Source organism: Quercus suber, unplaced genomic scaffold, assembly GCF_002906115.3.
Source record: "Quercus suber isolate HL8 unplaced genomic scaffold, Cork oak 2.0 scaffold_3A:, whole genome shotgun sequence".
Lineage (NCBI taxonomy): Eukaryota > Viridiplantae > Streptophyta > Magnoliopsida > Fagales > Fagaceae > Quercus > Quercus suber.
In genome coordinates this window covers 18,723-30,996 of record NW_027071808.1, presented here as the reverse complement: position 1 = coordinate 30,996, position 12,274 = coordinate 18,723, and the positions used below count along the sequence as shown (strand labels likewise).

The 12,274-nt window shown below is 31.2% G+C and overlaps 1 protein-coding gene and 1 long non-coding RNA gene across 2 annotated transcripts; one reads left to right on the top strand and one right to left on the bottom strand.

Moving 5' to 3' along the window:
• Nucleotides 1-398: 398 nt before the first annotated feature.
• Nucleotides 399-2,758, top strand: LOC112030140 (uncharacterized). The gene is made up of 3 exons (XR_002884838.2): nucleotides 399-951; nucleotides 2,135-2,252; nucleotides 2,419-2,758. It is a non-coding gene; the product is annotated as an uncharacterized LOC112030140 (long non-coding RNA).
• A 76-nt stretch (nucleotides 2,759-2,834) lies between these two features.
• On the bottom strand, nucleotides 2,835-4,085 carry LOC112030139 (probable xyloglucan galactosyltransferase GT14). Its single transcript, XM_024062826.2, is given in 4 exon segments — nucleotides 2,835-2,881; nucleotides 3,037-3,426; nucleotides 3,429-3,563; nucleotides 3,566-4,085. Coding segments are annotated over 4 exon segments (819 nt in total). The 5' UTR covers nucleotides 3,813-4,085.
• Nucleotides 4,086-12,274: the final 8,189 nt, after the last annotated feature.

Sequence of the window (12,274 nt, the reverse complement as noted above, 5' to 3'; positions counted from 1 at the left end):
CAATTTTTTTTTTTTTTTGGTTAGTAAATCACATCTACTACACTGATATTTAAACATTTTTTTAAAATAAAATTATAGCAATTTTAGCATTTTTTGAAAAGAAAAACAAGAGTAAGGGTATATATTATTATATTATGGCCAAAATAGCGACATACTATATTTTTTTTAAATTTTTAACAAAAAAACAAAGTTTCAGAAATAAATGGCAATCTAGCCTTTCTTTTTTTTTGAAGGTACGTTACTCATCTAATTCTAACCCATTAATTTAATGTTATTTGTTTCTAAAAAAAAAATAATAATGTTATTTTGATCTTGACCGTTAATTTAATTTTGAGTAGGTATTGTTTACTGGTAAAGCAGGTCACCTATACGTAATAATAATAATAATAATAAATCTATTTTTCACTTTCCGACTTTCTTCTCCTCTCTCTCAGTTATCCATAGGCTACGCTTCTTCTTTCTCATCTTCTTCTCTCTCAACTTCTTCTCTTCCAAACCAACCACAAGAACATAGATCCACGATTACTAAACAAAACCCTAAGCAAGACCCATAAAAGAAGAAACAAATCCCTAAGCCATGAACGGTACTAATGAGGGAATTGTTCTCGCAAAACAATAAAAACCCATTGTTTATTTGCTGTCCTGCGTTACCTCTCTCTCTCTCTCTCTTGATCGTGCTCTCTGTCCTCTCTCTTCGACTTAGCTCCATTTTCAGAAAGAAGCTCACCGTTAATTGACCTTGCCGGCGTAGGGAAAGGGGTTTTACGCGGCGCTGATTGAAAACCATTTCAAGTACTGTAAAGTTGGTTTGAAATTTCCCCAAATTTGTTTGATTTGTGGTTCACTTTTTCACCAAAATTACTTGATGATGGGTATGATACATTTGGGTGCGCATTTGTCTGCCATGTACCAGTGGGTGGCCGGCAGCAGGTGGGATTGGTTGTGCTGCAGGTATGGGTTTTCTTGATGATGGGTTCGATTTATTGGCTCTTTTTTCATTAATCTATAGCTGATGCGATTTGTTGCTCAAACTCATCATTTTTCTTTATCCAATCTCACATATGTTTGATTGTGTTTGTTCATGGTTCTGGGTCTTAAATTGAACAACTGTGTTTTTTTCATGGTATTCTATTTATGCTAACATTCTGAGGTTCAGAACTCTGATCTACATCTTACTCACTTCTCAGATTTTGAATAATATTTTTGGTCGGTTTGGTAGTTGGGGAAACAGTTTGATTTAGTAAAGAATGAAACTTTCACTTCATTTGTGTGTTTTGTGTTGCTTTAGTTCCTCACTGGTTTCTTAAGTTCCTTTTGGAGTTATGGTTTTTGTCCACTAAGTGTAACATGTTCACGGCCCCTGCTGGCAAGATAAATACTCTCTATTTATAGTTGACAAGTAAAACCTCTTCTCTCTTGGATTAGAATTGACAGTGGATAATGACCCAGATGCTCAATACCGATTTACAGTGGCCTCTAACAACTTGTTGCATGGAACTAAGGTGGTCGTGGATGTAATATGAGGCTGTATGTTATGTGGTTGTATGTCTTATTTTTCATTGGGCTTGTAAGTGATGACAATGCAGACGGAGTGGAGAACTTTGTTCATATCAAGATACTCTCACTCTTCATAGTATTCCATTTACTCTGTCCTTTCCCTAAAGGAAATCTTAGGCTGTAATCTTGTTTTCCTAGTTGTCCTACTAGTCTGTTAAGAGGCTTTAGGTATAATAATTGATAATTTATCACTTATCCCAAAAGCTTAAACCTGGTGAATTTAAGCATATAACCATTATTCTAACAATAATGATAAGTTATTGTTTATTGTTGTTGAGATAAGTCTTGTTAAACTTTGTGTAATGAATTGTCAGTTCTTGCTATTGCCTAAGATCTTGAATGCTGAATGTTTTTGCTAAGCAACTCCATATCTGAAAAAGAACGAAACATCTGTTCCAGCATTTAGTTTTTTTGAATTCAAATAGGAATTATAAAAATAAAAATAAAAAATAAAAACTGCTATGCTATTATGCTCTTTGAACTCAAAGATGAGCATTGTAGTTCTATACTTCTATCTATCAATGTTTTCACTTGATCAAGAAGTGGTGTGGTGACTTTGATATCTTCGTACCTGCAGCACAAGAACAATCAAGTCAATTTTAAGCTATGGAGAGAAGCTCGTACATATGGAGATATCCAATTGATGACGATTACATCTGGATTACTTTGAAAACATATGCAATTTGCATCTAAGGGTAAAATCATTGGATCTCTTCCATCACTTTATGGTTCAACTTATTGACAGTTCTACTTTAAGGCTTTTAGCAATATTGTTCCTTCACTGCCTTTTAGCAATATTGTGAAATTATCTGTTAGAAACTTTGAAATGATGTTAAGTTATTTTATATGCATGTTATACAGTCTTGAAGGTGATTCGTTAGATTGAGAAATGCACCAGATTGCAGGAGCTCTTTCAAGTTTACTATGCTCCAATTGGACCCTTGGAATGATAAGTCAGGGAGCTCTTGGACTGTGCCCTGCCAAAACCTCCTACACCATGTCTAATTAATAACTCTTTTTTGATTCCAACTGGTCAATTGCAGTTTTGGCCTTAAGGAATGCAAGAATCAGTTTTGGCCCTAGGAAAAAAATGTTGAAGTATGGACTATGGAATAGACTTGCCATGAGTCATGGGTTTTTGCATCTTTATGTCATAGTTAATCTTGTCTTCATGAATATATAAAATGTATAATTTTTTTTTTTTTTTGTGCAAATAACATATTGTGAATGAGTTTTGTAATTAGCCTTCTGAGTCCTATTGCATATTAAATTTTTATTCAATCTAAATGTTGTTCTTTATGTATGAATATGATTGGAGCAAGTTCTAAAATTGAGGATGAATTAAAAAGATAAATTATATCAAAGTGCTCACGTGACTTTTATTCTCTTGAAAACAAGGATTACATATCAAGAGTCTCTACTTTTATATTTATTTGTTGAAACTTGAGGGTTTTTTTTTTTTTTTTTTTTTTTTTTTGCTTGCTTCAACTGACAACATTGTCATGTTCTTGGATTCAGGCAAAAACCTAAACTTGGTACCCCAGTCTGAAGATTCGTCTGTTTTTCTTCTGAAGTCCCATGAAATCCTCCCTGCAACAAAGAAATGGTCTCTGCCCCACATCCTCTTCCATTCAGGTCTTTCTGTTAGCCACTTGAGAAGGTCTTTCCCAGAAGAGTCTCTCACCGATATGTTTGGATTCCAAAGATATTGACTAATATCAAGACCAGCATAAAATGGTACAAATATCGCAGAAGCTAGTGATGAATCATTGGTCAAGCACTCGTACCTCTTCATCTTATTGTGGAAAATGACTTCTAACAAGAATTGGTTTGTGGAAAACCAATTCTTGCTTGATAATACCCCTTGGGATTCTCAAACTCTGGACCAATACCTAAGTTTGCCATGTAGGGACACATATTAGAGTTGGTTCCTCTGGTAAGTGACCGACAATTCTTGATCAAGTCATGGTTGAATCGGCTAGGAAGATCATGTACATATATGTATCTCCCGAGCAGGGATCTATATCACTGTATGTTCCTAAACTTTGGTCGGTGAAAGACTGATTGGTGGCATAATTGGTTTGGTTGTCGACTATACTAAGTGGGTTTAGTTGTTTGACTGAAAAGGGTACCTCCTTGTTGGCACCCATCATAATTGAATAATCGAAACTGAACAATATAAGGCATAGAACAAAGAGAATTAGGATGACTAACCAGAGTTGATGAGAGCATTTTCCGGTCATTGATTTCTCCATATGCTCCCTCTCCTCTTGAAGGGATTTTCCAGGGCAACCAATTCAGATCAATTAACTCTCATTCACCGACCAAAAAATATGTTATAAATTTCTGATGGCCGAGAAGTGTATAGGCATAGGGTGAGTTTGCGGTAATGATGTCCGTGCGATAAGCTGAATGGGAGAGAGGACAAAATTAACTTTGTGGGTAATGAATTAATGATCGATTGAGTGGTGTCCGTTGGATGACGAGAACTGGGTTTGGATTTGTGCAAAGTAGGGAGCAAACGTCCGTTACTTTTTTGCGAAACTAAAAGTACAAAAAAAAATTATTGTGTGCCAGAATTATTTTTTTTACTATTTATGAGGAAAGATGTTAGTCTATAATAATTTTATAACATTTTTACAATAAATCACAAGTAATTAGTTATTATTAGTTCAAATTTGAAACTAACACAAAAATTATTTTTTTTTCCAACAATAACAGCCAATAATAACTTTCATTTAAGATTTGTTGTAAAAATATTATAAATATATCATTTTTCTTTTATAAGTTATGCTTAACGAGTATTTTTAGGATTTTAGATAACAATTCAATTAAAAAAAATTATTGAAAAAGAAAAAAATTAATATTTTAACAATTTTTTTTATTTTTTATAAAAGTGATATTAAAATTTTTTAAAATAAATTGTTAACCAATATTCTAAAGATACTAGTTAATATTTTTCATATTTTATTACAGAATTATATCTGTAAAAAAAAAAAAATTCTATCTGTTTTGTTTTTATTTGTTTCTATATATTTTTTTTAAAATGTTTCTATTTATTTTTTTTCAAGAGTGCTTGGTCATAAGGAAATGTGTCTTTCCATTCAAGGTCCGTAAATTGTGGCACAAATCCAAATTACGGCTCCTGCATGTTACATCACGGTTTACCAAAACCCGTTAACTTAGAAAAGAAGGTCCTGCTCTCAGAAAATAGTGTGACTTTGTCGGTTGACGGGAAACAGTACACGCAAATCACGGGCTGATGACATTAATACCATGTTTGTTTGTAACTAGAGAAAGGGAAGAAAAAGGAAAAGAGGAAGGGAAGGGGGAAGAAAAAAGAAAGAGAAAAGAAAATTTTTCTGTCACCGTGTTTGGATATAGGAAAAACAGAAAAGAAGGAAATGTGAGAATTCTATATTTCTTTTGTTTGGTTTGTAAAAGGAAGAGAAAATAAAAATGATTATTTTTACCTTTGTGTCCTTATTAATGATAGAGAAATTCATATATTAGAACATTTGTAATTTCTTAAAAGTGTTAAGGACATATTAATCATTTTCTTTTCTCTTATACAACGAAACTGCAAAAATGAGATGTCTTCCATCCTTTTCCCTTAATTTCTCTTCCTTTCCACCATTTTCAAACACACTGTAAATAAATCTGAATATAAATTTTACGACAAATTATTATTATACCTTTAAATAAATTTGTCATATTTTTTTCAAAATACTTCTTAACCTTTTAAATATGTCAATTTTGTTTATAATCTTTTGATATTGTGTCAAAACAGTTACTATTGTTAAATAATGGATGAAAAATATTAATGTTGTTAATGATGATAATAAAATAAAATAAAAAAAAAATTATGCTAACTAGGCTACCACTTGAGCTGTCATATGGTCTTTGTTTTTTTTTTTTTTTTTTTTTTTTTAAAAGTCATTCTAGGACCATAACTAAATCTACATCAATTTTTACAACTATCTGATATGGCTATTTATGAAAGGTGGATCCAAGTTAAAGTGACAGGTAGTCAGTCATAGCCTGCCACATAGGATAGTGGTAAAAATTGGTGTTAAATTGGTTGTGGTTCTAAAATTTTTCCTTAAAAAAATAAATCAAATTAACTTAAACAAAATAGAATTTTTTTTTTTTTAAAGAAAGAAAGAAAAAAAAAAACTTATAGAGAATTTCAAAGCATGCTATCATGTTATTAAAACCTAGTTAGAACCTAACATCGCTCTTAGTGGTAGCTTCAGGAATTTTTTTTTTTTTTTTTTTTTAGAGTGATCAAAAAGAAAACTTGAATATATCGACATAAAAAAAAAAAAAAAGACACAAATATATTAAATTTACAATTTCTTCTACTAACAAAATAAAAATGCAAAAAGTGACTAATGAGAGTTAAAGTGAGAACTGATGATGCTGATATGAGAGTAATAAATTGATAGAGTGTCTAAAATTATGATAGAGAAGGGAAAAATGGAGAGAGAGAGAGAGAGAGATGATAGCTGTGACTATGAGCTGTGCCACCAATGAGAGCAAAACTATTGCAACAAAAAGCCCAGTAGAGCAAAGCTACTGGCACAACCAAGGAGAACTCATGGCCACAATATCTCTCTTAGTATAATTTTTTAGGGAAAAAAGAAGAAATTATGGATTATTTTTAAAGTTATGGGTTGAACGATTTATGAATTTTAAAAATTAAAGATCTTAATTTTAATTTTTTGTTTTTGAATGAACTTTTGGTTGAATCTTTTATTCATTTTGTTATTTGGCCCAATCCTATTGTTTGGGCTATTTTTACTATTATTTAGGTTTATTATTATTATTATTATTTGGGTTTTTATTTTTTTTGTTGAATCTTTTGTTCATTTGTTGTTGTTTAGCCTAATTTTATTGTTGTTCGGGTTATTTTTGCTATTATTATTATTATTATTATTTGGATTTTATTTTTTGTTTAAAGGGTTAAAGGACTATATTTGGGAGAAAAAATAATTTGTGAAAAATGTTACATGCACAAAAATTTTATTACAAATCTTAGGTGACAAGCTATTATATGGATACAAAAAGCAAAAAGCGATGTTAGTGGTGAGCCCAATTGAAAACCAATAACAACTTGTCATTTATGATTTGTCGTGAAAATATTGTAGACATAACATTACTCTATTTAAACGAATCATGTTAATTTAATAATAATTATGCATATAAATATATATATATATATATATATTTCAAGTATATTTATTTTTGGGAAGTTTGGGTGTTCATTTGAACACCCTAAAATCAAGGGCGATGTTATGCGTTGAGGACAAAATTTTCATGCCACATGACTTTATTTCATTGGCAACCTGCACCACATCAATATTATCATGGATTTTGGGTAAATCTATTTAAAGCCTAAGAGAGCCCATATTTACAGAAAACAACACCAAAGCCCATGGTCCAAAACCCATGGTGATATTATCTCACAAAGCTTATGGTTCAAGTTCATGGTACATCATCTCATTTTCAGCTCATGATCCAAGCTCATGAGTCTCATCGGGGGAATTTTGGGAGTCGTGGTTTGGAGAGTCAAGAAGTATATTCAGTAAAGCTCTAGCGGTTCAAAGTTGATAAAGGAAACATGTTGCTTGGCATGTCTTCCCCAATTCCTTGAACTCTGACAGGTCAGTGTGCAATAAGTAACATCTAGTAAGCCTCTCGTATAACATAACACTTAAAATGATAAAACTCCTCATTGCTCTTTACCTAAAACTTAATGTTTATCATATAATCTAATTATATTATCTCATATAAATTATATTATTTAAATCAATACCAAACACATGCCTAAATCTTATTGGCTATCTTTATATAATATATCTCATCCAACATTAAATGTTCTCCTTGCTCTCCAAATTTAGTCAAAACACAAAGAAACCATAATTACATCTCTAAAACTTCATCAAATATCAACCAAATAGTTTATTACATACTAAAAATGTATTGTAATAAAACTATGGACTAATTATAGATTTCCAAGAAACGAAATTTGTCTAGTAGAACACTAGCAGTACCAACAGCAGCTCCAGCAAAAGTTGCCTCAACTCCAGCAGAAGCTGCAACAACTCCAGCAGAAGTTCTAGCAAATGACACATATCCAAAATGACATCACTAGCCCATTAATGCTCAACCCCAACAACTACTTGCTATACCAAAAGAAGTAAAGATCCCATAAAAGAAATCCTACCATTTTAAATCAATTCTTTAGCCTCTAGTTGCAATACCAAAAATAGGAGGATCCCCATAAAAGTTATTGAAAGCTCAGATTTGTGCTAAAACACAAGAGTTTGTTCAGACCCCGAATAAAATTACGGCTAGATTGTTTTTACTCTAACTTAAACAAAGTGCGGAACAAAAGTAAATGAGCACAATGAACTGATAACACTAAGACATATTCATCCATCATCAATAATAAAATGAAAGCTTAAAGAGTAGGGAAGAGATATGCAAATACAAGATAACACCAAGACGTGTTATTGAAGAGGAAANAATTTTAGGTTTTTTTTTTTTTTTTTTTTTTTTTTTTTAAGTTTTGAGTAGTCAAGATGGTTAACTATAGCTATAGTACAATGTTAAGTAAACTTAAATTCTTATTTTACCATTCATCCCCTATCCATTACACTTATTAAGTTGTCAAGAGCTAATGGGTAGGATGAGAGAATGGTCTAATGAGTGAAGGTCTAGAATAGAGCCTTTCATGGGCTTACTAGTAAGTACTTTGATTGTCCTATCTACAAATGAAATTTTTCCCCCCTTGTAATTGTAGTTTGTCATACATTGGTTCATGTTTCATGGTTAATCATCTTAGATTTGTAGTCTTGGGAAAGTTAATTCATCAAAAAAATTTCACCCCCAATTTTATAATCTACTAAATTTATTATTGAATGTTCACTTGGTGTGTAAAACACTAGTGAATGTTTAGACTCACAATTTAAAACAAACCAACACAAGCTTATATTCAAACAATGTATGAGTGGAATGATAAATATAAGCTATACCCAAACAATCAAACTACTCTAAGCCACAATTTAATCACAACACAGCAGTAATTCAATGCAAAAAGTGAATGATAGAGAGAAACAAGCGCAAGATAACACGCACGTGTTATTGAAGAGGAAATTGAAGAATCTCAAAAAACTTTCCCCCCTCAAAGTCGAAATTGATTCATTATAAAATCAGTTAGGATATATGAATAGCAATAAACTCTCTAGGCTTAATCTACCCGATGCACTTAAGCTCTCTAAGTTTCTTGCTCCAACAAGGTTAAGCTTAACATTGTCTTCTTTAACTTACTGGATCTCACATTAAATTCATTGCATCAACCAAATGAATTGATCATCTTTGAACTGCTTTCCAAACACCAAATAACATTTTCACTGATATGAATATGGTGAGGTAAGAATTTGGCTAAAGCTCCTCTCAAGGGTATGTCAATGGAAACTGTGAAAATAGAGGAATTTGAAGAGTCAAATGTATAAGATTGTGGATAAATCAATCTTGTTGTTCTTTAGGGTTTCTCTCTGAAAATTCTCTCTAGAATTTGTCTAAAGCTCTCTATAGAAATGTGAAAAGACATTTTTTTGTAAAACAGAAGGCTTTGGCGAGTGACTCGCGACTAAGATAAGTTGCGAGTTCCAGTCGCTAACTAATAGAACAGTCAAACTGTATTTTTTGTTCTGTAGTGATCCAGCTATACTGACCCTTCAACTTCCTGCATACTTCACACATGTGACACTTCTAGCGAGTCACCACTCATGAGTCAGTCGCGAGTTCCAATTGCGAAAATACTCTTGAATGCACACATTTGATCAATTCTTCACACTTTCTCACACACAACCCTTACATTATTCCCTCCTAAGTACAGAGTTTCTAATTGCTGAATTACAAGCAAATTTGGCACAGAATAAAGCCAATACATGGTGGAATAAATTCAATCTTCCCTCAGAATCTTACTACTTTGTATGTTGTAGACCTAAAATCTTGGCTTTTTAGCACCTCAGTTTTTGAACCTATAAAACTAGAGTTCAACAAGGATAATATATATATATATATATATATATGAATCACTAGAACTCAATCCTGTACTCAAGTCTTTAAAACTCAAAATGCTAGTTTACAAATATGTTTCAAAAACATGCCAACTAACAAAATTGTTTCGAAAATCATGTTAAATAGCAAAACAATCCTACATCTGAACATGCAGAATTATTTGATTTGGTTTTATAAGATGATATGGATGCAAAAGAAGTGCCATTGAAACCATCACTCATGAAAATTTTTTGTTCCCATCAATTTTGTTTTTGATGGTATAATCTTAGTGCTTAACAAACATGTATCTATTTGAAAATTGAAATTTCATTTTGTGAAGGTCTTATTAGAGTTCAAATTGGCAAATTCAGTGATTGTGAACGTGAGATTTAATGTTGGCTTCAAAAAAAATTTCGTTTATTACATTCAATATTGGGGTTGTCAAAAGTTATTGATGGAGTTAGTAGAAGTAAGAGGGTAAAAAAAAAAAAAAATTAGTAGAAGTAAATAATCAAACTTCTATTAGTTTTTTTAAAAATTTATTAGTAGTGTTAACTAGAAGATAATTTTTAATTAATTGAAATGTTTAGTATTGAAGTTTTATTTAAAGCTAACTAACTTAGTAATTTCATTTAGCCTTAAAAAAAAAAAAAAAAAAAAAAAAAAAAAAAAAAAAAAAAGAAGAAGGGAAACCATCAATGTAACATTGAAATTTTACATAATATTATTTTGAAATTATGAGCTCACACCAAATTTACTGAAAACCTTACATGCTAGATAGTTTTTTTAGATAACTTATCATCTTTTAAATTTCAATAAGTATACAAAAAATATAACTTATTCTTTGGTCTCTCTTTTTCTTTTCTTTTTTTTCTTTTTTTTTAAAATAGTTTTGAGGGCATTTTGGTCATTTTTAGGTTTTGGGAGCATTATTGTAATTTTTAGTGTCTATGAATCTTTCATTTTTTAGGTTTTGATGGTATTACAATCATTTTTTAGGTTCTAAGGGTATTTCAGTTATTTTTTAGGTTTCGAGAGCATTTTGATAATTTTTTAGATATTAAGGGTATTTTCGGTCATTTTTTAGGTTCTAAAGGTAATTTGATTATTTTTTAGGTTTTACAGGTATTCCGGTAATTTTAGAGGGAATTAGGGTATTTTGGTCATTTTTTATGTTTCAAGAATATTTTGGTTATTTTAGTTTTCGGGGTCATTTTGGTCATTTTTGAGGTATTAAGGGTATTTCAGACATTCTTTTGGTATCGGGGCATTATGGTCATTTTTTTTGTTCTAAGGGTATTTTGGTCATTTTTTAAGTTTCGTGGTTATTTCGGTCATTTTTTAGGTTCTTAGGGTATTTTGATTATTTTTAAGGTTATAAGAGTATTCTAGAAATTGTTAAGGGTTTTAGGGGTATTTGCTAGAGCTACAATTTTTTTCAGAAATTATTATTGTAATGAGCGGTTATTAAAAAGTGAATTTAGTGATAGACCCAAATGTAAAAGTACGGTCAAATGTGATATTTGTATTGCCCAATGTGAAGAACTGTCAAATGTGAGAAAAAAAATAAAGTATCACCGAATGTGACAAAAGTACGGTCAGAAGTGATGTTAGTACAGCCCAAAGTAATAATGGAACTATCAAATGTGAGAAAAAAAAATGTACCACTGTATGTGACAAAAGTACTATTAGATGTGATTTTCTTACTGCCTAATGTACAATGGAACCATCAAATGTGAACAAAAAATCAAATCTATTTAAACGAATCATGTTAATTTAATAATAATTATGCATATAAATATATATATATATATATATATTTCAAGTATATTTATTTTTGGGAAGTTTGGGTGTTCATTTGAACACCCTAAAATCAAGGGCGATGTTATGCGTTGAGGACAAAATTTTCATGCCACATGACTTTATTTCATTGGCAACCTGCACCACATCAATATTATCATGGATTTTGGGTAAATCTATTTAAAGCCTAAGAGAGCCCATATTTACAGAAAACAACACCAAAGCCCATGGTCCAAAACCCAGGGTGATATTATCTCACAAAGCTTATGGTTCAAGTTCATGGTACATCATCTCATTTTCAGCTCATGATCCAAGCTCATGAGTCTCATCGGGGGAATTTTGGGAGTCGTGGTTTGGAGAGTCAAGAAGTATATTCAGTAAAGCTCTAGCGGTTCAAAGTTGATAAAGGAAACATGTTGCTTGGCATGTCTTCCCCAATTCCTTGAACTCTGACAGGTCAGTGTGCAATAAGTAACATCTAGTAAGCCTCTCGTATAACATAACACTTAAAATGATAAAACTCCTCATTGCTCTTTACCTAAAACTTAATGTTTATCATATAATCTAATTATATTATCTCATATAAATTATATTATTTAAATCAATACCAAACACATGCCTAAATCTTATTGGCTATCTTTATATAATATATCTCATCCAACATTAAATGTTCTCCTTGCTCTCCAAATTTAGTCAAAACACAAAGAAACCATAATTACATCTCTAAAACTTCATCAAATATCAACCAAATAGTTTATTACATACTAAAAATGTATTGTAATAAAACTATGGACTAATTATAGATTTCCAAGAAACGAAATTTGTCTAGTAGAACACTAGCAGTACC